The following is a 27,364-nucleotide window of genomic DNA, read 5'->3' as shown; positions in this document are numbered from 1 at the left end:
CTTCACTCTGCTCGGCCCTTCACTCTGCTCGCGGTTGCTGTCATCTCGTCCCCCTCCCCGTGGCCCCGTGATGCCTGCCTAGCCGCATACCCTGCCTTTAAAGGCATTCCCAGGCAGCTTATGGTCTTGATGTTACTGTAGATGGACTTCATTTCCCAGCTGCTTGCCACTGGGTATCTAATACAAGGGCCGATAAGGCTCTTCAGACCAAACACCGAGAACCAGTGACAGTTCAGCATGAACTTAATTTTGGGGAGTTAAGCAGAGCAAAAATTTGAGCTTATTTTTGGTCAATGTGAAAATGACGTCCACATTAAAAAAAAAAGTATTAATGAGTTTTTTAAATTAAAAAAGTATTGAGTTTTCTTCTTAAAAGTCCTAATTTTAAAAATTCTTCCCCTTCTATATTATTCTGAACCCAATTCTAGGCAAAATAGGAGTTCAGTGTAAGAATTTCAGTGTCATGACTTTGAACCACAATGTATCAACCACCCAGGGAAGCCTGGAGGCTGCTCAAGCAGAGCTTCTAGGAAGCATTCTTGCCCCCAAGAAACAGTCCAATTCTGTCCAATTCCAGGACGAACCAGATGTCCTGATCTTTAGCAGATTCTAGCAGGTTCCATTAATGCTTTCTAGTAACTGTCACTAACAGTTCACCGTGAAGCCTTTGAGATTCAAGATACAGCTCATACAGGGGATGAGGGAACGAATGGCACCAGGTTTCCCCTCTCCTGGAACTCGGCCTCTGGCGACTTCGGGATCAGTCCCTTAGAACAGCTTCCGAGGTCAGCGGGGTCCGGGCGTGATGACAGGTGCCTGCACGGGAAGTGGCAGTGACAAGGCCTGTGTCCTGGGTTCTGCCTCAGCACAGAGTAACTTCTGTGATGCTCCAAACAGCGGCCTGGGGCTTCCATAATGTACAGAGAGTACCGAACGTTTTAAATGACGCACTGGGCAGGCCAGAATGGCTATTGTTTCCACTTGTTAACTAAGATTTATGCATTTAAAAGGCTTCCGTGTATTAATATGTGCTGGCTCAAAGAAGCTGAGGAAGCTACGGCTGTGGTTCTTTATGAAGATAAGCGTACAGGCAAGTACTGTCAGCTGACAGCAATTCCTAACACCCCCTCACCCTCCTCCCAAGAGAGACCCTGCACCTCCCGAGAGAAACCCCGTGCCTCCCGAGAGAGACCCAATGTGCCCGTAAGCCGAAAGCAGGTGAACAAACCCGAGGTGCTAACAAGTGCTCCGTGGGAGTGCTCCACGGGCAATCAGAAGAGGGAATCACTGTTCACAGCAGAAAGCGAGGCAACAGTTCCTGCCACAGTGCCCCCGCCCCCACATGGGGGCAAGCACACCCAGAAACACAGCGCGTGTGAGAGGTTTTTATTCAATCTGTAAAGGACAGTTTAAAAACAAAATGTTAGTAACACTCGGAGGACACTGGTTTTGTTCATCTGACACATCTTCTATCTTCACAGATTTTTTATTACAAAAATCAGAAAAGTAAAAATTCAGGACAATAGTCGCACAGTGGAACCACTAGTTGCCTAAACAAAAGCTAATTTCTATAAAACCATAAACTTAATGAAGCTTTATTAAGAGAGATTCAAAATTCTGTTAACTGGATACACGTAGTGGTATATATTTTAAAGCAGAACACCCCAAGAAACAAAAGCAAGGAAAAAAGAAAGTACAGGTCGGAAGAGTCAGTTAAATGTGTTGACCTGACAGTCCCTACAAGGAGTAACTTCCACTGCATACAGAGGAAACAGTTATCTGTGGTAAAAATCCTCAAGCCCGAGTAGGAAACGCGGGTAAAAACACATCAGGTCGGCAGTCAGGCCCAGGCCGCACGGGCTGTCGGTGAAACCAGGGCAGCGAGCGCCAGCATTCCAGGAGGCGCCACGGTGTTCAGACCACTGTGTGTACACGGAAGACCCTCACCACGCGGCAGGCAGTGAAGCTTCCATGAAAAAGGCTCTGAAAAAGACAAACGCTCTTTTCTTCATACAAATCACTGCAAGAAATCTGTGTAAGGCTGTACCTTGCATAGGGAGATAGCTGTCTTCTGTCAAAAATTCTACAGAGAGGAGGAAAAGCAAGTTCTTCAAAATGATGCCCACGTGCCAAGAGGCGGGTTTACCAGGCACCTCACTTACTGTCTCCGATTCTTCATTAGATAAAATTTAATTCGACAGAAGAGAAAATGGCAATTTACGGTGACATTATTCAAAAGAGAATATCGAGACTGGCAGCAGAAAACGTAGGTTCTAAAAGCGCATCCGGAAAGAGGCCCCCCGTCCCACGGAGACAGCCGCGCTGAGTAAGCCCCGCCTGCACTCGCACCAGGACTTGAGGAGGCCGGCCACTCGGAGCGCGCTTTTCCAGAAAGCTAAAGCACGAGACGCCGCACGGGCGTGGCGCTCCTTCGGGGCGGCGGAGGCCCGCGGCCCTACGAGCCGTGGGACAGGTGCATGGCGCCCAGCACGGCGCTGTGGTAGCCCTGCTCCGCCTTCACGGAGCTGGCATGCTCCAGCGCGCTGCTGAGCTCGGGGATGCTCTCGGCCGTGTCCCCAAAGCCGTGGTAGTGTCCGTACTGCAGGCTCTCCTCTGCCCAGGAGGGCCTGCTGGCCACGCAGCTGCTCGGGCTCCCGTTGAGGTGCAGAGAGCCGCATGTCTCCGGGCTGACTTGGGTGCTCCTTTCCGGCTCCTCAGTCCCGTTAATGCCGGGGGAGCCCTGGCTGCTCGGGAAAGGCAGCCCTGGAACTAGGCCAGTGCCGACTCCGTTAAGTCCTGCCGAGCACTGGCCACTCCTGCTCTCCATCCCACAGGGCTGGGCCGTGGAGGGGAAGTCCAAGTGTCCATTGGCGACACATCCGTTTGTCAGTGTATTCGATACGGAGCTACTGTTTTTCATATCTGCATTAAGAAATACACCTGTCACCAAAATTCAGAACCAGAAGGGAGGAGAGACTATAAAACGCTTCCTTGCTGCTACCATTTTACAGGATTTATTTAGCTTCTTTTCTTTACACAAACCAGTTTCTTTTGCAAGGCAAAAAACTGTGCGTAAGTGATTTAAAAATAAAACATTACCAGTTGCATTTGCCCGGTAAGGGCAAAGGGCAAGAAAGGAAACACTTAAGAAATTTCACTAGTGTAGGGGAGCCAAATTAAAAAAACTTCAGCTGACAAATATGCCACGTGCAAAATACCAATAGCATTGAACTGCTCTCAGTTTAAGACTAGGTTTGGAGAACAGTTTTAAAAATCATGACCCTCGAAAAAGTCCGTCAGAAATGAACGTTTAAGTGTTCCCAGCAAAGGGTTAAAAAACAGAAAACTTCAAGCTTTTATTTTTTTTAAAAGAAAAGCAACTGATGAAGCGTGTGAATGAAGGAAGCTCCCAGGGTGACGCTGACAGCGTCCCCGGAGGCCCCTCACTGCGCCTCCTCCAAGGCGGGGAGCCCACACGGGGCGGCAGCGAGGCTGTGGTTCCTTAGCAACACCTGGATCACACAGCATTTCTGCAAGATGCCACAGAGCAGCACGGGCAGGCCGCAGAAGACCACGAACCCCAAGATCCCATGCGCGCAGTCCTGAGCCACGAGCACGTCCTGAAGTGTCCTCTGGGTTCAGCAGTTACAGGGACTACGGTGTCCAAGGGTCCACTGTCAAAACCCATAATCTGCATATACAGACATCCGTTAGGAGGGGATGTCTTATGGGAAAAAACGTCAGTCACAAAACATTTGGCCACACGGGAACAGGCAATGACAAGTATTTTTCTGTATAACGAAACTTGAGGACCAATACACGTTCACAGGAATTCACACAACAGTACAGAAACAATCTAAGGTCATGACTTGCTCGATGACGTTAAACTCTACCCCAATGTCCTGCACTATTAAAGCAAGGCACGACATTAAAGCATGACTCTGTCACCTTCAGAGTGAGGACACATTCCTGCGTGTCCCCTGGCCCTATCACAGCCCCACACCACGACCCCCGCCCAGATGTGCACTCAGATACGGGTTTCTGTGTGTCCCCAAGTTTTCCTGATGATGGAAAATCGTGGCTCATTCAATGAGCAAAACACCTAACCGTGCCACTAGTTCTCAACTTCCTCGCAGTTTAAGAGAGTTTAAGAGCTTCTATAAATTCTTCAGAGGACTGTGGATTATTTCTTCTCAAATTAAATGACAGCTTTTCTAGTTAAACTCAAGGCTGGAGAACAAGTGTTTCAAGAACTAAACATGAGGTAGAATTAAAAATAACACAAGCTATTCCCAGAGAAACATTTATTTTTTTCAAAAACCAGAAGCTTTCCCTGGGTAATAAAACTCATGGGTAGTATGGTGACCTTAACAGTTAGTAAGACAACCATGATACTACTAACAAAGATGGAGATTACATTTTCAGGGGACTGGGCCTCGGAAACCCGGCTTGATTAGACTGTACTTTTCCGTTTAATGTTCACTGCGTGTGCGCGGTCCTTCTCTGGTGCCCAGTTAGAGTAAATGTGTTCCATTATGCAACCTCAAGCCAAGGTGAGCGGAACCTCACAGCTTTACGGAACATCTAGTAAAACCTAGCGTGAAAACAGCAAGCGTCCCGGAGACGGGCTGAGGCTGTCGGTGCCCGGCCAGACCTGCCTGCCGACGCCCTCCGCTGCCGCTGGCCCGGACCGCAAACTCTGCTCCAGTCTGTCTTCCAGGACTCGCCCCGCCCCCTCCGCTGTGTCCACCCACTGCGGGTCACCTCTAGCGATCTAATACATTTTGTTTGCTGAAAGAGTGTTATAACTGAAATGATGAAAAACACGGGGAACGCTCACTTGACACCCGTCACATGGGATGCGCTGAGCTTAAATAGTGGGCTGTTCAATGTCAGGTTCAAGTGCGGCATTAAATTTACTTGAAAACCCAGGGAAATAAAATGTCTATAGATCAAAGAGTGATGACTTCTATCTTTTTAAAAGCATGTACCAATGCCATTTTTTTTTTTTTAAGCTGGCTTTGAGTTTTGTTATTTATCTTTAGCCAGGATTTTAAAATGTATTTTCCAATGAGAACTTCCCTTGGAAAATCTATCCACTTCATTTAATTACCCGGCAAAATGGTGACTCTACCCATAAGAATTCTGTAGCTTCTAGAAAGATGCACACACTTTCATTATATGAACAAAGATGATTTTTTCATGTACCCCTGGGAAACAAGAATTTCGCATACAGACATAATAATAAAACTTAAAAAAAAAACAGTATCTATTTCCAAATACATTAAAACATTAAGAGAATGGCTAAAATGTTTTCATGCTCACCTAAATAAAAGGATAGAAAAAGGCATTACCTAAATGGCTAAATGTTTACTCTAAATACTAACAGAAACAGAGCCCTTACCTTTTAAAAACCAAAAGTGACTACCAACTGTTTTAATATACTAAAAATTTTAGTGAAAAAGGTGTTTTGTGCTGACACGGTTCTCAGCATTTTAGTAGATTCAGAGTCAATGTCACACAAACCAAAGCGCCCAGGAGGGTTGAGTGGAGGACTCCACACGGCCCTGGCAGGTTACAAGTCAAAACCATGACATCTGCTAGCTCTCAGTGCCTACAGCCAGCCACTCCTTTCGCTGTTTATCCCTTTGAAACTACTAGCAAGAGTAATTTAACAAACGTTTGATAAATTCACCCCAAGGTCCTGTATCAGAAAATGAAAAATGTTAAACCTCATTAAAATAAAACAAGGCACATTAAGCAAAAGCCTCAAATCAAAATAGAAAGATTGCACTTATATTTTTCATATCCATAAAATGCACCAGAACACTGAATTCTTATATCTACAAACTTGTCCAAATCATAGTATGACATTCTTTAAAACGCGGGACAAAGTGCAAAAACTGTCTGCGCCAACTCATGTTAGAAATAACACGCATACTGGTTCCTGCAACGACAGGGGGTCTGCATTGCCGAAACAGTATAGATTTCTATCTCTTTGGGTCCAACGGAACCGCCCTCCGGCAGTTTGGTGTCTTCGACCGTTGGACCGCGGCTGCGGCTAACGGGAACCTGTCCGCCCCCACCTGTGGCGAGCTCTCTGTCCACGTGCATCTTGTCGGGGTCGTCTTCCACCTCACCACTTGCGAGCGGCATGGACTCATCCAGACTGTGGGCTGCACAGAAAACAGACATGTTTAGGTTCCTTGCACCCAAGACAGATGCGCCTCACTCTTTGTCATCAGAGCACTGGATGCTCCCAAACTGCCAAACAGCTTAATAATCTATGGATTACCAATGACCTTGGCACACGACCAAGAAACTTACTTTCCCACAATAGAGAATAATTCCTGAAATGTGCAGCTTTGATGAAGTCATGGCAATTCAGACACCTACTCAAGATTTACTTGCTGGCGTAAATTCTCATTTAAGGCTGGTATTTGGGCAACATAAAGCAGTTATGTAACTCGAAGACATTTATTTCTAAATACTTCTAAAGATTCAGGATGGTCTGTTACACCCCCAAATGTTCCTTCAGTTGTTTTTCATAAAGAAATGATAATTCTTGAGTAACATAAAAACCATTATAATGATCCTCAAATTTAAAAATCAGTGATTTCATTAATAGAAAATAAATTCCAAGATCAAGACAAGCTCGTCGGATATGGGCTGAGAGCAGCTCTGGCCCTGTGCCCCAAGATGTGGCGCAGCTGGAAACGCCCAGTAAGCTTCTGGGCTCCAGGACGGCAGGACTGAAGCTACGCATGCGCCTCAGGGCACGCCCACGCTCGCATTGTGGAGCACGGCGGGTGCGCACACCTGGTACCCCTTCCGGCGGGGCTCACACACTGCAGAAACACCTCCTGCTAGCCCTGGGGCCCCTACTTCTCAGGAGCAGCCACTGCCACGCTGCGCAGAGCTATCCAGTCTTAAGCAGCGGGCATTTTTACGACACCGGATCTGAAGGATCACTCGCACGTCTTGCCAATATTCATTTACCGCTAAACGAACACATCCCAACAACGAAATTCAAAAGGATCCTTAAAGCTGAGGAACAACTCCCTGAATGGCTCGACCACCAACAGCTCACCCACTACCCAGCTCCCCACTGCTGCCTGAGCGGGGCTCCTTTTCCATCACAAACACCGTAATTAACTACCATCCCTATAAACACACTTTTGCATACACTTCTGCTTCTCCACCAGGATAAACTACAATGGTTTCTGGGTCACAAGATATATACAACAAGTAAGTAACAAGTTTCAGTGCTATTTCTTTCAAACAAACATTTAAAAACACAAAGACTTGAACTCTGCAGCTGCAACTACTTCTAGAGGCACATGAATTGTTTTCAATATTGGAATGAACATATCAGTTTCAGAGTATCCCCAAACTGTTAAAAGTTTTAGATGAAAAAGTCTTAAGAGAAACACAAATTCGATGATCAGTATGCAGAACAGACAGAATGGTGTGACGCGTGCTGTTAAGAGATAGCAGAAATCTGCATAGACACGAGGCCATGAACACCTAGAAATAGAAGTGCTTTGAAACCAGAGGCAACCAACGGAGGACTTCAGCGGTTTTCAAAGCTTTTCTTAATCCTCCACAAGCCCCACTGAGGTCACTGATAGGCTAGGTTCCAGCTTCACCATCAAACAAGGTACTTTCAAGAAATCAGTGGTAAACAGGCCATCTTTTCTTGAAAAAAAAAGGAGGGGGGTGGTTGGGGGATGGAAGTTCAGGTACCAGGAGACAAAACCCTCCCAACCTCTGATTCTGTTTCTGCAGTGACGCAGGACCCACATCTGACAAGCCAGACCAGGCAGGTGACCGAGAAGCAGAGCGGGCCTATTGGGCAAAGCCACAAACAGCCTCAAACGAAAGGGGATACAGCACAGACAGCCTGACGTGGCCATCCTTCCGACGCCTGGCTTTGTTCTGGAGTTCAGGGCCAGTGCTCCTCGGGGAAAGGGGCATCTAGGTTACAGCTGCAACTTCAGATCTCTGAAAGCAGGTTTTAAAAAGAACAGACAGGTATGACATGAGGACCCCCCTCTTCCCCAAAAGGGCACAACAGAGCAGCTTCACAAAAGCAGGTCAACCGTCTCTTCACTCCCCAAGCCCAGCGCCCGGAGTGTCCCATCAGTGAATGAAGCCCACACTCTAGCTAGAAAGGGCACAGGCACAGAAAGCAAGCAGCACCATTAAGAACAGGTAATCAAGACTGGCAACAAAATGAAGCAGGACAAGAGAGCAGACCTGCCACTAGGGGGCCGGAAGAGCTGGTGGCGAAGGGAGCCAGAGGACATTCAAAGGAAAAGTGCTGTAGACAGGAGCAAGACCCAGTGCTGCTTTGCAGCAGAAGCTGACCCCTAACTAGAGACCCACGCGGTGCGCCAGCAGCGCTCCTCCCAAGGCTCTCCTTTCGGGTGCATCTTTTGTTAATGCGGTTTCTCACCAGCAGAGCGGGAAAAACGTGTACAAATGAGACAAACTAAAGGCTTTCAGATTTTAAGAAACTCTTTACTAAACACGGGAGGCATATGCTAACGTGGACAGCCTAGAATTACCTTTCTCCGTAGACACTCTGTGAGGCGTTTTCCCCATGCAGGATCTATCTGCCAGGATTTGCAACCACTTGCCTGCTAACCTAGCTGCCTAGAACCCCTGGTAATGTATCTTATACCAACGTTTCCATGTTTTTCTTCCCAGCACCTGGAATTAGGAAGGGCTCAGACAGCTCCATGGGAGCACAGAGGGTGTCACCACTTACCTTTTAAAACTGCATTAAAAGCCATGACATTAAAACCAGCCTTGCAGAACTGTAAGAACACGGGTCTGGACTTGACTCCCGTCTCCCACACATCACTATCACTATCACGATCACCAAGGCAACTACCACAACGCCCCACGCTGCGTCTGAGAAAGGTGGCTTGTAGACATTTCAGAAAAAAGACTTTCTTCCAAAATGCTTGATTCTATTTGTTTTAGAAAAGAAGTATTTCCCTATCTTCCTACTCCGGTTAAAAGGAAAAATGAGACACTTGTTAAGTGTCCGTATCTTTTGACTTCCAAAGCAGTTATCTGCTGACATGACTCTGGTACACGCCAGACAAAGCGTACTCATGGCAGAACATCACCCAGGACTGCCTCAGAATAAATCCAGTTTCTTCGCCCAGAGGCAGAGTCAGGACCAGGTGTGACCACTGCCCAGAAGCCTCCTGTTCTTGACGTTGGGGCTGAAAGAAGCTCCATTTGGGAAGGTGCCCTGGGGCAGCATAGAAACCTGCCCCTGAATTTTCATATAAACCAGAGAGCTGAATAAAACTAAAGCCAGGTACCAGTGTGGATCTAAAACTACAAAACGATTCCTGATGAAGGACATAAGAAAACAGCAGGAAACCTTTCCTTAGCTTTTAAAGACAGGGGTCTGCAGCACTACAGAAATGGTTGCCACCAAGCAGCTTCCCTTCGTGCGGGCTGGTCAGCTCGGGCAGACGTGCCCGAACTATGCCGTGCAGGTCCCTGATCCTGATGCAGAACCTGTACACAAGACTGATCGCCAGGCACACTTACAGAGGTACCTAGGGCTTATGAAAAACACCTCATCAGGATTCTTTCACTTTAAAGGCAGTGAACTCTCTCAATGGGCAAAACCCAACCTACACAGTCCTTGAAGATCTTAAGTGCTTTACTTAGTTCACGGGGTGTCCTCCCCTACACACCACCAGCCGAGCAAGCACTGCTGGGCACTTCCATGCATGGAGCCCAGTGAAGCTGGGGTCAGGGTAGCGACCTACTGCCCTCTGTGCCTCTTCAAGGGAAGACCTAAGAGCCGACCCGTAACCAAGGTCATTCCTAACGTTCTGGCCTTCCCGCTGGTGAAACCCCATTCCCCAAGAAAGGAATGGCTTCTCTCCATTACTAACTAGAACTGTTCTCTTCTCCTCACAGCACATTTTACTCAGATCACCCTCTAAAGGAAAAGTCCTATTAGAACCTGAACAGTACAAAAGGCGGGGAGGAAGGTGGTTCTACCAGTAACCTCTCCTGGGACTCCCACCACAGCCCCACAGCAGACGGGGGCGGGGGGAGTTTAAGAGGGCAGGTGAACGGAGGGGCTAACTACAGAGTGACAGCTGCGGAAACACTAACGAGGGATCTGGGGTTTTGTTAATAGGTGGTGGAGGGGAAGGTGCACGTGGCACAGAGGAGCCGACAAAGCGTGCCAGGAAGGACCTGCTCCTGGCCGACGCGCGCCACAGCCACCACGTGCGCGGAGGCCAGACGGGCCTGTGAGCTCTGCCGAGCTCAAGACTAACCCCAAAATGACTCTGCTCTTAAACGTAATTCAGTCAGACGATTCATATATATATATATAATGCTATGCCTTTGGAGAGTAAAACCATCTTTTGTTAACTGGAATACAAACATTTGGTCAAATTTATAAAAGCAAACAGCCATTTGCTGCAAATAGGAGGGAACACTAAGCAGCATCGAGGTTCAAGTCTCTCGTGTATGTCAGATACACGGACCTCAACTAGAGGGAACCACGTTACAAATCTGGTTTCTGGAGGAGGAAGCAGCAGCCCACTCCAGTGTTCCCGCCTGGGAAGTCTCAGACAGAGGAGCCTGGTGGGCCAGTCCACGGGCTGCAGAGTTGGACAGAACTTAGTGACTGAACATGATCACTCAGCAATCTCCAGTCACATCCGCTCCTTTCTCCTTGTCTTTTTAAGCCCGGTCATCCACGAACAATTAAGAACAGAAGGTGGAGATTCTTTGTTATTTCATCCTGAGGAATGTGGGCTGAGCAACTTCCTATGACTCATTTTAAGCAAAGTCAAACTGTGTTTTTCCTAAAAGGTGTTTTTAAATACCTAACATGTTATACATGAGATGCTAAGCTCAGTAGTATACTTATTTGATTAAAACAAAAACCATGAAGTCAACTTAACATCTGAGATTAATCTGGTACCACCACAGCCTCCTGGGGATGGCAACTGTTCACCCAGATAAAACGAGGTTCCCAGGTCAGTCTGTTGCTGCTCACACCGCCTCTCCCCGTCAAGGCTCTGGAGCCGCGCCTGAAACTACTCAAGATTAAAAACAAGATGAAGCTTCTCTCGTGGGCGGGAGTGGCATTTTTCTCTATCCTGGATCATCGATAATTTGGACCAGTTTCCAAGGAATACACTTGTGAACAATTGTACTGTTGCTCCTATAAGCTAGAATGCTAACAGCCCTAACACAGATTTTACTCAACAGCTGCAGCTGAAGTCCTGAGGCCCACCTGTCATTCTACCCCGAGCAGATGGTTGGTCAATGTGGAAGGGAAAAAAACCCCCAAACCTAGTTATTATGAACTGATATTTCCTTGCATTGTCCTAAATGAACCAAGTCTCCCACACTGGGGAAAATATTACCCTGAAATACTTTTCATCAGTATCAATCTTGGATTTCAACTCACCCTCCTGAACAGGGTGCATGCTGACCCTGGTGTGAACGACTGCATCGAAGACATTCTAAAGTACCCACGTCTGCTGGACAACTTGCTTTCAAAGGATAGTTTGTATTTGGGCCATACAAATCAATGATCAGTGCCTTAAGTTCTTTTACATCACATGGTTTTCAAAGGAAAAACCACTCCAATTACTTTAAAATATTTAAAAACCATTTATTAAGAGAGAGATCCTACTCTCTATGGATTGCAGGAGGTAAACTTTCACAATCGTGACACCAAACTGAAGAGTCAATGTCACAGGACGCCATCCGTCTTTTAAGAGTTGGCTCAGCCAGAAAAATCTCTGCAATTAATAGCTTTTGGGTATATTCCACACTAAAAACATCAGTATGTCTAATTTATTAAATTCTAGGAATACAGAACAGACTAAACTTATTGATAAAGTCCAAGCTGTGTAGCCAAGATACTTCAGGCATGTTTTTAAAAAAGGTAACCAAAGATTTAACGCCCAGCCTTAGGTGTGTGTATCACCTGTGAACTCAAACGCCAGGTTCCAACCTCATTTTCTTAACTGGCTTCCTTGAGCTGACTGCTAGGAATGGGGCACTTAGGGAAAGTTGTACCTTGAGCTGAATGTGCAGAACTTTAATCTCTTAACTCAGCTGACCAAGATGAATCTTTGTCTGGAAGAGGAAAATAAAATCCCCAAACACCTGCATAATTCTTCAAACCCAATTTGTGCAGCAACAGGGCCTAGGGTGCAAATTCTTAAGTTTCCAGGAACCCTTGGAAAGGCTCTTCCAGACACATCAATAAGGAGATACTGGCCAATTCAACTGAAATTGAAACCTGAAGAGGCCAGTTTAAAACTCTTTAGGTACATTTGAATCTTCACTGAACGTTAAGTGACATCTCTTTAAAAAAGCTAAGCAGAATTTAAGATTTATCCTGTATGCTAACACGACAGGGACACGCATGATCCCTGTACCAGGACACAGTGAAACCAGCACCACCACCCCAAAATACTAACCAGGCAGGAAACAGAACGGGGATTAGTTTCTGAAGTTTACACATACCTTCATGTTCTGGGTATGACTTTTACAACATCTTTCTAAGGATTAGGCCCGTAATTTATACAAGTTACGAATTTTAGAAACTATTAAGTCCATACATTCATTTCTATAGAAAAGTTGCGTAATCACAACTTTTCACAGCGACCAATATCTTAAATGTTGTGAAGGAGAGAATTCACTTTTTACTGACTCTGGGAGAAATGCTTTTGTCTGGATATGTGCCAGTTACATTAAAGAGGCACAGCGCTGGGAGGATCAGGCTGACACATCGAATTTAAAGACAGGAGCCACTCCGGTTTTCTCAGACTATACTTGAACAGTTTCTTTTTTTAAAAAACCAAAGGGCATGATTTTGTATTTATCCTTGGCAAATCTTATCTGAGCACATAATTTCAGTGTGATTACTTTCACTGTCACCTCTAAACTTCCCTTTCCATGTAAGTTTGCTGAACATTCCTGCCAAGCTACTAACGTCTTCTGATTATATATATTAATTTTCTCCCCCTAAATGAAAGGGACACCTCAAAGAGTGACTAGCTGACTGTTTATTTACACGTCCTGAAACCATCTAGAGATAAAAAGCTGGAAGGACATGAGAACCAGAACACTTACCTTGGAGACGCGACCCCTCAGTGTGGAGGCGGCACACCGGGCCCCGCTGCGGCACACACCCCCCACACCCAGGTGTGCAGACCAGCTGAGGCCACGTAGCAGTGCAAACACCCACCTTCCCCGATGTGAAACTGTATTTTACATCAGACCAACAATTGTTCTAAGTCCAGGAAAATTCACAGGAAGAAAAAATGAGGCACAGGGGCAGATTTTTTTAATAGTTATATTTCAAGCAGGTACAACAAACGGGAAGACTCTAATTCACGGCAGGTAAACCTGGGTGTGCAGAGTTACATACACACATTTACGCTTGGGCCGAACTGCCCTCGCACATCCTCCCCTCTCGTTAAATGGCCAATCTTCCAAGAAGCAACACAGGAAAGCCTCCTCCATCACTGCACCAGAGTCCTCAGGGCACAGCACCCTTAGTGAGGGAGCCGTCTCCGAGGCGCGCTCAGCCGTAAGAAGAACACACGTTAGAGAAGAAACAGGCCTGCTTGCCCCGCCCACAAAGCGGTCTCACCTGCGGGTCGAGCTTTCTTCACGCCAAAGGGTTCCGAATCTTCCAGGCATCTCTTGCGGTTTGTTCCCACACTAACGTGACTAGGAAATACACTCGGATGGCCTCCGTTTAAGGTGCCATTGTGACCGAAACGAGTCAGATGACAATTCTGGAGGTTCAAGAGAAACTGGGTACACTCTTGGAAACCCTGGGTTTGAGCAATGTCTGCTGCCGTCAGGCCACTGGCATTTCTCAGGCTGTACGACACAAAAACACTGAATTACACCCCATTAGCACGTTCATCTGGTCTCTGCTCCTGCTGCACTGACTAACTATCTGAAGGTGGTATGAAAGAGCATACAGATTTACAGCAAGTCTTCATTAAAGGAGCTGCTCTTCTATCTCTGTAACTAACTTCTCTCTTACGCACATTTGATTACTAAACAAGATTTGGGAGATAGTAATTTAAAAATCAACATACTAAACTTAAAAAAATAAAAGGCATCTTCCTATTTAACGTCTCAAAATCATTTTTTATGTTAGTCTGAAGAATGAAAATTTATGCTAACTTCAGACTTAACCTGAAACTGAATTCTATATTATCTGCACTTAATAATCCATTCCTTTAGCTCCAGTAAAATCATAACAAACAAACATTTACTGAATTGTCCATGGCATTCATAACAACTGACTTCCTAAAAGCAAAGACAAATGGCTTAATGACAAGCCAGAATTTGTGCTGACATGTGACACCATAAGTGGAAGTTTAGACGGATGCCCTGAAACTGATTCGTCAGCCTGGAGATCTGAGAAGCTGAGTTTTTTGAGATTTTGATATTTTGGCCATAGGAAAACTTGTAGGAGTTTAGATTTTGGCATTTGAAAGCATGTGAGTGCATGTCTTCTTCTAATACTGTCCTAGGAGCTATCCCTGAGGCCGAGTCCTACCACCAAGAAGAATCAACATCACTCTGTAGTTAATCCCACTGACAAGTACAGGACCGATGTCTCTGCACCAGCTAAGATTCAGACTAGTCAGGAGGGGTGGCAGAGTATAAATGAAGGCTCTGAATAAGATGGATAGGAAAGAACCCGTTGAGATTGTACGTCTTAATTAGGAAACAATAAAAATGGAGGGAACAAAAGCAACTCCACGATGAAGTTCCCCTGGAAGACAGGAAAATACACCGCTCTGTGTGATGAATCTGTAACAGAGCAAACCAAGCTGTCGCTGCAGGCTGATGCAGTCAAACTGGAGAAGTGCCGAGGAGCCCAGGCAGCGCCCCACACCTCACGGCAGACTGCTCAGCTCTGACCAGACATAGGCCTCGCCTTGTCCCGAAAGAACAATGCACAGCCCCGGACACTTGTCTCCTAGATGAACACGTTAATGGGGGAATAACTGTTTCAGAGAGAAAACTACAGAATCAGGGACAAATAGGGATCTTCCACTTTAAAGATACCATAGCCCTGTATTCCTAGTTCCAGCCATAATACTCAGGACAGTCAAAATTCAGAAATGAAACATCCACACACGTTTGACAATCACTAGATATGTTTCCATGTTTAAAAGCACGAGAAAAAGAAATGATTTATACAGTTTGAAGAAAGGAAAAAGCCCAAACTCAATTTGGTCAGATATAAATGAGACAAGACTCTAGAATCCCCCTAACCAACGATATTTTCTTAAAAATAAAAGGCATTGTGTGTAGGACTACTGGGAACTAAAACTGACATTTACCTTGTGGCTATGATTTCTGATAAATATTATTCTAAAATTTCATAGTGTTTTAATTTTGACATAAATTAAAGAAAGGAAATACCAAAGTTTTGGCAAAGTTAATTACATTAATTATGTGCATATAAAATAATCATATACTTGAGATTTAGTATCAGCATGCTATACAAATTTAATATTCAAGTAATTTTAAGACTGGGTAATTTTTTTAAAGGGTGTATTTCCTTTTCAGAAGATACCATGAGTGAATGGTCCAGAAAGGTCTACTCTATGAAGAACGTGAACAGAGTAAGGTGCCACAATTAAAAAAAAAAAAATTAAATCAACACAATTTAAAGAGATGAAGACCTAGAATAAGCAGTTTATAAAATGATTTCTATGGATATGACTATGAACTCGCTCTCCGAAATCAGATGTAGAAATGAGGAACTGTTGCTTGACATGAGGACACATAAGCTGTCAGTAGAAATCACTCCTCTAGTGGACGATAAAATAAAGAACAGCACAGACTTTTAAAATGCCATTTACACCAGAAATGCCAGTTCACCGAGGAAAGCTGAGATGCTCAGGGAGCAGGCCAACTTTTTAAAGTCATTGAAAGCAAAGCTGTCCAAATTACATTCAGTTCCTTTGCTCTTAAGCAGCCTGAGACTGAGTTTACTGTTCTTCCACGGAAATACAAGGAAACATAACAAGTAAGGCCGGCATCCAGAGACCACAGAGACTGTCTGTGTCCCAGGGGGCAAATCCGAGAGAACACAGGCAGGGGCCCCCGCCACCACAGGGGTCCGACACGAACACGTCACTCAGCTTGGCTGGAGCCCAGCAAATTTCCAGGTGGGGTGACGCAGCGCCTTCACAACTCCAAAGAACAGTCGCCAGAGTCAACTCACGCTATGTGCCCCATGTGTGGACCAAGAAAGAAAGAGCAATCATAAGCCAAGCTGAACTTCAACTGGCTCCTCAAGTAACTCTGGGGGGTCGAAGAGTGACCCAAAAGGGAGTCCCAAACATTCCAGAAGACATACGGACAGACGCCAGCATCTGGGACACACGGTAGCTGCGGAAGAACTGCTGGACCGTAATGTAAGCACCATCTTTGGAGTATTATTAGAAATGGGACATGCAGTACCCCTCCTCCACTTCTGGTGAAACTACAGCAGACTTCCAACTATGTGATTCTCGGTTACTAAGGGCTGAGTGCAAAATCCAGTTTGATGGAGCTGGCGCTCCCCTAAAGCAGACGGTCTGTGAACGCCTGGCCCTGGTGCAGGACGGCAGGCCTCCCTTCCCCTCCCCGGCTCCCAGCGCCTTCCTCCCGCGCCCACACTCACGCCTTTCTCCACCTAGTGTAACACGCTCCTCTGCTCTGCTCACATTTAGATCCTGCTCTACTGGCCGTGCAATCGTACGGGGCACAAGAAGTGGGTGGGAAGGCGTGGATGGGACCACCAATTCCGGGGGCAGGCACTTTTCCTGCAAAGGGCTAGACAGCAAGGATCCATCCTCTCGTTGCCGCCCGAAGCAGCCTTAGATGATATGTGAGGATTACAGTGCTCGCTGTGTTCTAATAAACCTTCAGCTACAGCCACTGGAATCTGACTTTCATATATTTTTACATATTGTGAAATGAAACATTATTCCTTTGATTTTTCACTCAACCATTTAAAAAATGTAAAAATCATTCTTAGTTTATGGGCCATACGAAACAAACAACGGGTTGGACTAGTTGAGTAACATTTACCCAGTAGATGATATTAGTAAACAGTCTTCTACTTTTTAAAAATCGGTTGAGGTACAGCTGATTTACAACGTTAATGTCTGTTGTACAGCAAAGTGACTCCGTTATGTTTGCCTTTTTTTCCATATTCTCTTCCATCATGGTTTGTCATGATGAAGTTACGATGCTGCAGCTCCTTCTGCTGCAGTGGGACCCTGTTCATCCATCCTGTATGTAAGAGTTTACACCTGCCAACCCGCAACTCCCAATCCTTGCCTTCCCCACCCCTCTTACCCTGGCAACGGGTCTGTTCTCTCTGTGAATCTGCGTCTGTTCTGTAGATAAGTTCATATGTGTCCTGTTTTGGATTCCACACACAAGTGATATCATATGATATTTGTCCTTCTCTGACTAGACCGCTAACCCTTAATAAGAGATGTCTACTGGTTCCTGAAGAATGTCTCTCTGGTAATTTTGCATACTATTCAATTCAAACAAAATCGAACTTTTTTAAAGGCTGCCCAATCTGTTAAACCACAAAATGTCAAATACCAAGAAAAATATCTGAAGGTAAACTTCAGAAGAATGTAAAAATAAAAGACTCTGAGAGAGCAGGCAGAAGTAATACAATCATTCCTATTTCATTTGAGTGTTTTCAATTGAAAGTTCAAAGTGTCTCACAACTGAATCAGGCAATGTACTTAAAGTGAAGAAGGCGAAACTGCCTTTATAGGTCTGAATCCTCAAACCACCTCTTAATACTTCCTAAGTAGAGGGTTTTCAAATGTACTCCACAGAGGCTGAAAATCATGCTGGCTTTTTGCTAAAGACTAGAATAAATAATAATTAAGTAGTGTAGTTCCCAAGACACTTTAACAAAACAGGCTCAGGTCTTTAAATTCATTTTTTAATATACACTTTCTTGAGCATGTTTCAATTTTGACATTTTAAGAGTTGAAACAGTTACCCTGGTTACAAAGTATCATCAATTTACTATGCCTTCAAATTCTAGTGTTCCAAGTGTAAGCAGATTTTAAACCTAGTGATTTTGCTAAAAATCCAGTGGGAGCTGGGCACATGAATGTGACTTAGGATTTACAGGCTCTATGATAATTTTACATTCGAATGTGGCCTCTCGTTGTTACAGTACTTTTTAAACAGTCAGGCCTTGACTCTTCAATCCTGAGGTATTCACTACACTTCCTGCTGACCACACCTACCAACCCCATGAGAGACTGCTGAAGACAAAGTCTGGACTGCAGTCAGCAAACACCAGTCCAAAGGGAAATTCACAGTATCTGGTAGATACTGTGTAAAATTACTCTCAGGAACTGTGCTCTGCATGAAAACGGGGTAGTAGTGTAAGTGTGCACGTTATCCCCAGATTAGATCATTAAGCATGCACACCAGTTTAATGTTTTTGGTTGTTGTACTTGGGCAAACAGACTGAACCTGATCTAAGATTTCCCGCTGCCCATTTCTGAAAGCAAAAAGCCACATATGGGATGTGCTTCAAATTCTACTTTACCTCTCTGGCCCCCTCTGGCATCCATCTGAAAAGTCTTGGAAAATGGGCAGAGATTTTAAAAAATCAGACATCAGTCAACCTGGGTGCTCAAATTGGGTCTACTCTGTTAAAGTTGTAAAACTGACTTTCTTTAAAAGCTGACATGATCAGATTTGGAGGCTAGTAAAATCATTTGCTACAATTCATTATGAAAGACATGACGACTGTCCCGTGTCGACAGACTTGGTTCCTGTAACTTCCACTGAGGCTACACAGTCATTCTACCCATTTCCCCCCAATAGTTCCTAGTGTTCTTTCAAAACTGGAATAGGAAAACATGGGAAGACAAAGAACAGTATCTGCTGTGAATTATTCTACTGAATAATTGGCAAAATAAATCAAACTTTTTATACTCCACTGTATTTTCTGTAATAAAATTCTGAATGGCTTATTACAACTTATTATACCTAACAATATATCCCCAAAGAACTTTAGAACAAAGCTCCGCTCTGCTGCCAGCTGATCCCCATCTATTTTCCACTTACAGCGTCACAACATCAGAATATGAGAAGCGTTCCAATAGTTTTCTTTTTTTAAAAAATTTGAAAAACCACGGATCCAGAAGTTTCTGAAGTATATTTAGAGTCTGAGTTGTCACATCACCTTCAGGATGTTTTCTTTTTAGTTAATGCCATGTGACAATGAAAGATAACCACAATTTTTATCTAAATAATATTTCTGTTAAAATTCTGATCTCAACTTAACTATTGTTAGTTTACAAATAAAAAGGTAGATATCATAAATTAGGGTAAGCAAAGCATGCAAATCTAAAGAATCTATATCTGAATTCCTAGATTAGCATTAAAACCAATCACCGCAACAAATACCTCAACAGTATGCCTCGAGTGGAGAAGGGAAGCCATACTGAGCATTCAATGCCACAACGGTAAGGGTTCGGAGAAGCACCTGTGGCAGTTTCAGCAGTTTCTATATGGAATGCTCCCCCTTTCTAGGATTACTTGAAAAAATCAAGTCAATTCGAATTACGTAGCTGTAAAACATTGACATGTGTAGTTTTTACAGATTCAGAATCTTCTATGTGATTTAAAACGGGCAATGGTTCATTAACAGGAAACTTAAATAATAAGGGATCACATATTTGCAGGCAACATTTTGATTGAAAATACATACACATACATGAGGTGCAGAAGCGCAGCTCTCGGCGCAGCCACTGCCGCGTGGCCACCGTGCCGAGGGCTGCCACTCGGAGACACTGCCCCCGTTACTTCTAGTGATGTTTAGCATGAAGCCAATTTAATCATGTCAGTATTTCAACAAAAGTTTAACAGTATGGACTAAAAACCATTAACTCACGATTCTGGTTACTTTAAAATTTGGTATGCTGTATCTCAAATACATTAGTAACTATTCCTAGATGGAAATAAGCAAATACATGGAATCATTAAAAAAAAAAAAAGATAAAACATTACTAAACGCCCATTTGTACAGACAAAACATTACAAACATCTAAAATGTCTTCAATAAAAGAAAAACATGTGTATTTTTAACCCTTTGGTATCCAAACTCTTAAATAAGTAATTATGAAAACATTCTTAAATATATTTTTCAGGTAACAATAGGAAGAAAGTATTTTTTAAAGTTTCTACTTGAATAAATTTGGTGCCAAGTTTTCATTTCAAGTTCAACACTACTGGGGGTAGTTTTAATTTGCAACTGAACCCCAACTATGTCTGCATACATTAAAACACAACAGCATCATTCAAAGAGTCTGCAAAATAGTTAACAGGCTCCCACTATAATTTGGCAAAGAAAAAGACATCTGAATTTAGAAATCATTGGTTTTATTTGAAAGCACTATTTATAAAAGCGGTGATTAAACAAATATTAAAACGTGGGTACTATTCAGGCTGCTATGGCAAGTCTAGAGCGCCCCAGGCCCCTCACTACCTGCTCCTTCCCAGCAAGCAGATCCCAGCAGCTGCCTTGGAGTGATCCCTCCACCTGCCTGCAGTCGCTTAATAAAGGAAACCAGAATCAGGAAACCCAGTCTGCTGCAGTGACAAGGCCAGAATGGAACGCACAGGATCCCAAGATCAGAAACTACTACTCACTTCCCCTACATTTCAGATTTGCACTATTACTCTGAAGGGCAAATGGGTGAACAAATGAAAAGAAGTTTCAAGCTTCAAATGTGAACAAATGTCTAATAGAGTAAATATGGATTACATTTTGCCACGGGCAAATGTGCAACCAGCTTTCGACACTAACATCAAATATGCTCGTCACGTGATTTGCCCCAGTGAAAATTCTGCTTCTAGACGGGGCTCTATGGGTCAGCAAATAAAAGTGGGTCATAAACCTGGACCAAACTAAACCAACTCCATTTCAGTTATGCATTCTTAGAAGTTCAGCAAAATACTTTTTTTGCAACACTGAAAAATCTATTAAGACCCCATGTTAAGACTTCTGTTAACTTTAATCACCTGTGTCCATTTTCTATATCAGGCAAGAAAGATTTTTTCAGAGTCAATCACTGAACTTGCCTATTTAAGGCCATGGATGCGTCTCTCCCTATCGATGATCATAACTAACTTTCTCTTGGGATCAAAATAATTAAGTTAAAATACATGTAGCTCATTGGAAGATCTATCCAGTCACCACAGAACCAATGGCTTTTATGAAATACTCTCTTATAGAAAGCTGTGGGACTCTGTCACAATTAAACACTGGCACCTGTACAAAGTGATATTAAAATAGACTAGCAAACTGGCCTTTGATGCAAGCAATTCTGAATCTCTAAATCTCACTAAATCCATTTTTCTCTTCTGAGGCATTAAAAAAATCGACTTTTATAGATTGATATGGAAACATTCTCCATTATCTCTCAAGACAATAAAAATATTAAAAATCAATCAGTGTCAAAGTACTAAAGTAAAGCTAATTCAAGGGTAGAAAACCGTAGTTTACAAAGCTGGTAGTGACAGGTCTTAATCATCAGCAGACAGCAAATTTTCAAGAGTCTGTCTTGGAAATCCCATTAGGACTTAATTTTATATTGTTAGTTGAATTGATTGAAGAATCAACTTTCCCGTGATATGATTTGCCCTTCTTCCAATCAAACAAGCAGCATTCAAACTGCGACTGCAAAGAACTGAACTGTCACGCAAGCAAAAGTAAAGATGCTGACAGTTTAACTTGATGCAAACTCCATCCTTGAGAAAGAGTGAGAAGCATCTGTAGCGGTCTGGATCATTTAAAGCATACACACTCACACTGTAATCTGGCCGCAGAACCGCCACTGTCCTGTTGGTTCTTAGTTTTGGATGGAAACAGTGGCAGATACCAACAACAATCATATAAACAGAAACAAAACCTTACGTGAAAAAGAAAACTTGGCACCAAAACTCAAGATGTAAAATAAGAGAAGAAAAAGAAACTCCATCGACATACTCACGTGTGGTGCCAGCACGTGCGCCACGGCGCACGGCAGCGGCGTGCGTTACCTTAGGGACGCGGCCTACATTGACAAGTAGGGTATGTAACAAACCGCTCTAGCCACGGTCGCCTGGCCCGCAGGCCCTCACCATTATCTACCCCATGACCAAAAAAGCAGCAACTTCAGATTTTGGCCACTTTATGTAGCAGATATATAAAAAGCAAAGTAGGAGTTAATAACAAAATTATTAATTACCACCAAGTGTGATAAAACACTGATACAAGACAGCTCTTAATCTAGTCACAGAAAAAGGAAAAATTTCCACTACTCCATTTACAGCATGTAATATTAACACTCCAGTTCAATCTGAACTGGGGAAAAAAAATTAGTAACTTTAAGTAAGGTAATTTTGTGCCCCTTGATGCTCTTAAAACAAAAAGGCACTGGTCAGGGCTGCACCTTACCATATGGGCAGCCTAACAGAAAACAAAAGACCTAAGTATATCATAATTTGGGGGGGAATTAAAGTATTATTTGTTGGTAGACTAAAAGTATTAAACTATAAAAATGTGCAGAACAGATATTAAAAAGCAATTTACAATTTGGCTTACTGGCAACATTGACATTTTGTCTGTGTGTTAAAACTGAATAACCACACGTACAACAGCGATTAATAATGACCACTGGGCTCTACCTCCAGGCCAAAGACTTACAATTTTAAACACTGCGTTTGGCAGGTGGCTCAGGCTAAGTATTTGTTCTAAAAACTATGTGAAAGTTCAGACCAGGGAAATCGCCATGTGCAGGGTCCCAAGGGAGGGGCTTATACTGAGAAGGAAAAGCAAGCTGGCACTCAGGCCATGCTCAGTCACACTTGGTGGGAAAGAGACACTCGAGGGTCCTGTAACAAGGACAGAATTGTAAATAAAATGATCTCATTTAAAAAAGACACCTATTAAAAAAAGGACATAGCAAAAGAAAGATATTTACTGGTTCAAAGGATTAAGCTATCCATTAAAGTGAATAAAACATCTTAGTAATAAAATGCTCAGGACCAATTATTGTTTAGAAAAATAAGTCATCAAGAAGATCAACTTCTGATTATTCATTATTTTAATAAATGACAATTAAGGAATTTAATCGATTATTTTATGACTCTGTATTTCATAATCAAAGCTTCTGTTATTAAAATTAAAGATCAGAGTTTTAAACCTAAAAACAGCAAAGAAAATGGCATCTATAACTTTGCTTTAAAGCAATGCATGGAGAATCGTCTCAGTGCTTTTTAAAACTATGTAATATATTCATTAGTGAATCATCAATTGTTTTTACATTACCTTAAGTTATAACTACACATGAAGTCACAAGGCTCCCTGCAATGTAACAGGTAATACAGGTCATAGTTATAACACTAAATGGCTATACAAGTAAATGATTCAAGCCCATACCAATGTCCAGTCTTAACAATATAACACTTCCTGAAACAGAAGCTAAGATACTAAGAGTCTAATGATAGCCCTTGGTATTAGACAGGCCTTACATTAATGTATATGGTTCTGCTGTCCAGGATCTATTTTCAATATTTATTATAATACAGAGTCAAAACAATGAAGTGGAAACCAAAGGGTTAAACTAAGTTTTGTGGGTTTTTTCCCAAAGTCTAAATTTTCACATTTCCAATTAGAATAAAGTGATTTGTAATTAATTTTTCTGAAATATTCAATACACTCGGTAAAACAAGAAAGCTGATATTATCACAGTTATTTTGGTTATTACAGCTCTATAGCTTACACTCAACATTTAAGGGTGAAAACCGCATCCATTTTGTTAATGCTGTGAACTGCAGAAGAAAAATTTTTATAATAAATCTTTAAGAGAAAGTTAATACAAATAAATTTAATACTAAAATAAATGTATAATGCCATGTCTAGCTAATGATTTGCATACACAATCACATTTTTAAATTAATACACTTAAATGCTAATATTGTTCAATGAAGCTCTAAATAAGCCAGTTGATGTAACCTGGGCTAAGACAAGGATATTCTAAAATTATGACATCAGTATCAAAAACTCAGAATGAGTTTGAAGTCTATTGTATACAGTTCCATTTTCCATGGAATTATAAAATCATTAAAAATCATAGGTTTTAAAACATAAGATGTTCTCATATCTAATAAAAGATAAGGAAATAAAAATTTAGAAAAGCTAACTGTCTGCAAGATATTTTGAGCCAGAGAGGCCTGAAAAGATAATGTAATCCAATTCAAGGCACTCATTTTGAAACTAAAACTTGGCAAAATTTGAAGACTCGCCCACAGTGACACAGCTAGGTGGTGGCAAAGTCAACAATGCCAGGCTCCAAACTTAACGGGTTAACTGTCATCTCCACCCTAATTCACTTGCTCACTCTCATGGCAAGAACTCCAAGGCTGCTGTGGTCAAGGCCCCTTCTGCTGGTGGTCAACTTAACCCGCACAACAACCTGCTTACTACCGCCAACTGATCTAAAAAGCAAAACTGTATTACTAATGTTAAAAACAAAGCTTAGAACTTGTGCTTGCTCTAAACCTGTCTCTAAACACAGCACCCCTGACTACATCTTCCGTTGGCAGGAATAAATGAAGACGCTTACTCGACTTGAGCCCCGTTAGCCACCAGGGCACTAATGCAGTCCAGGCTCCCAGAGCGAGCCGCCTTGTGAATAGGAGTCTCGCCCTCACAGTCCTGAAACGACAAAAATGATACACAACAGTGAAAACATTCAGATCCACATTCCAGAGTCATTAAGGAAGGCCGTGGACCATCTCAGCCCTCTTTGAAACAGAGTAAGGTAAGCCAAATTTAAAGCAAAACACAAAAAAAATGTAGATGAAAGAGAACAGAAGAGCAGACCAAGGAAGGAGCACACTCTCCTGGATTCTCAGGGCGAAAACAGAACCACCAAGGGGCCTTGGCAGCAATGACAGCATGTGTACTGTAGGCGCAATTGAGAAATAATTCTTATGGTGAATCACTGTGCCAATGAATATACAACGCAAGATCACTGTCCTCACACAAAACTAGTAACCCAGGCCTAACATCCAAGGCCTGGTCTAGTGTACCCATGTTTATCTGCATCTCCTACAGGGACACCTGAGGCCACACATCATCTCAGGCACAGCCAGTGCCCCCACTGCCCCGGATGTTTTAACCTGAGCGTGAATCAGGACTATGCTTTAGACGAGACTGCTGAGATAAAGCAGAGAAGGCGATGGCGCCCCACTCCAGTACTCTTGCCTGGAAAATCCCATGGACGGAGGAGCCTAGTGGGCTGCAGTCCATGGAGTCGCTGGGAGTCAGACACGACTGAGCGACTTCACTTTCACTTTTCACTTGCACGCACTGGAGAAGGAAATGGCAACCTACTCCAGCATTCTTGCCTGGAGCATCCCAGGGACGGGGGGAGTCTGGTGGGCTGCCGTCTATGGGGTCGCACAGGGTCGGACACGACTGAATCGACTTAGCAGCAGCAGCAACAGCTGAGATAAATGGTCGAGAAAAAATAGAGAACACAGAGTCAGACACAGGCAGCTCTGCACAGTTTAGGCTGTTTGTGACGTGCAGCTGTGTTTAAGGACCTTCAGAAAGGCTGCATTAGAACCTTTCCTTCAGAGGAGAAGGAAATGGCAACCCACTGCAGTATTCTTACCTAGAGAATCCCATGGACAGAGGAGCCGGGAAGGCTGCTGTCCACAGGGTCACACAGAGTTGGACACGACTGAAGCGACTTAGCAAGCACGCATGCATTGGAGAAGGAAATGGCAACCTACTCCAGTATTCTTGCCTGGAGAATCCCAGGGACGGGGGAGCCTGGTGGGCTGCCGTTTATGGGGTCGCAAAGTCGGACATGACTGAAGTGACTTAGCAGCAGCAGCAGCCCCTTCAGAAAACAACGTTGAAGGAGGCAGAGGCAGTGAGTGATTCAGGGAGATGACTCTGAAGAATAATACAGTCATTAAAGAAAAGGATTACTCTACACTGTATGAAAGGACCAAAACAATCTGAAATACAATTTCATTCACAGACGCGGGGGTAAAATAAAAGGTCAAGAAAGAGCGAGCAAGAGAAGCTGCTTCTGTTAGAACAACTGATTTAGGACTTTCTGCTTCAGAAATGCCAACAGTCCTTGAATCAATCATATCCCATCATCACTGAATGGGAACTTGGTGCATAAGACTACACACAGCTACGGGAAAAGACAGGAAGCAGGAGTGAGGCAACTGCGCACGCGCACAGCACTGGGGACCATTAGCTCACAGGGGAGACTGAGGTGAGGGCTGCATAGAGAGAGCGGCAGAGCACTGTACGAAACAACACAATGGGAAAGACTCAACTGCTTACTGGAGCGAAAAGCACGTATAAAGCTCACAAGCAATGTAAAATTCCCAACAGGATAGTCCCATCTTTGAAGAAAGAAACAGAAAATCATGAGTCTATACAGTAAACTATCTGGTAAAGTCAGACTTACGACAACTACAAAAACCTACCCCCTATTCTCTGAAAGGGGAGGGAGGGGAGAGGCACGTACTAAGGACACGCAGAAAGGAGGCAACAAGCACCCATGTGCATCGCCAGGAAGAGCAGAACCAAGACTCAGATGACATTCTGCCAAATAACAGAGACTAAAGAACACAAAGCGGACTTTTAAAAACTATCTTTAGTACAAGAAAAGGTTTTCTATATTGTTTCAAGAAGACGGTGAGATAGCAACAGAAGGCAGAGAAGAGAGCAGAGCCACCCTGCTCCTACTTCGTGGTGTGCGAGGAGACCATTTCAGATGGGAAGGGCAGAATGAACACTATTTAAAGAAAACTGCAACCAACGGAATGAGAGGCAAGAGCCATTTCATGGTTGCTCACATCTCAAGTTCAGGCCAGTCATATTTCAAAAATACCAAACGGCTTGTAACATGATTCTAGAACTACTGCTGGCAGACTCTGAGTCATAAAAGACAAAGGGAGCCGCGCCAGAGACCCGAGGCGGACAAGCCACCTTGAATCTTAATTAAAAAAAAAAAAAAAAAAAAAAAACCAACCTTATTTCTAATCTAGTTATAAGAAACTAAAGGCAGTATCAAACACCAGCACCATTCTAGAAGGGGTATTAAAGACAGGACTTATGGACTACAAAAATAAACCACTTAAAAATGAACTCCACTTCCTCTTTGGGTCATCTCAGAGCACTGAGCCTCGAGACAGCACATCCAGGCTCAGTGACCACTCATGCCAACCTCAGCGATGGCAGCAAAAG

General features: G+C 43.5%; 1 protein-coding gene across 1 annotated transcript in view; it reads right to left on the bottom strand.

Annotated features, from left to right (window-relative positions):
• Positions 1-1,371: 1,371 nt before the first annotated feature.
• ANKRD10 (ankyrin repeat domain 10) overlaps positions 1,372-27,364 on the bottom strand; it is a 37,131-nt gene continuing 11,138 nt past the window's right edge. Inside the window, exons 5-8 of the mRNA XM_010831544.1 lie at positions 24,708-24,799; positions 13,673-13,908; positions 6,087-6,176; positions 1,372-2,922 (exon numbers count right to left, since the gene is read on the bottom strand). Of these exons, the coding sequence (XP_010829846.1) occupies positions 2,456-2,922; positions 6,087-6,176; positions 13,673-13,908; positions 24,708-24,799 (885 nt within the window). The 3' untranslated portion in view covers positions 1,372-2,455. The remainder of the gene's footprint in view (positions 2,923-6,086; positions 6,177-13,672; positions 13,909-24,707; positions 24,800-27,364) is intronic.

The sequence above is a fragment of the Bison bison genome, unplaced genomic scaffold, assembly GCF_000754665.1.
Source record: "Bison bison bison isolate TAMUID 2011002044 unplaced genomic scaffold, Bison_UMD1.0 scf7180017864527, whole genome shotgun sequence".
NCBI lineage: Eukaryota > Metazoa > Chordata > Mammalia > Artiodactyla > Bovidae > Bison > Bison bison.
Note: the sequence above shows the minus strand (reverse complement) of the source record. Positions and strands in the feature narration are given on the sequence as shown.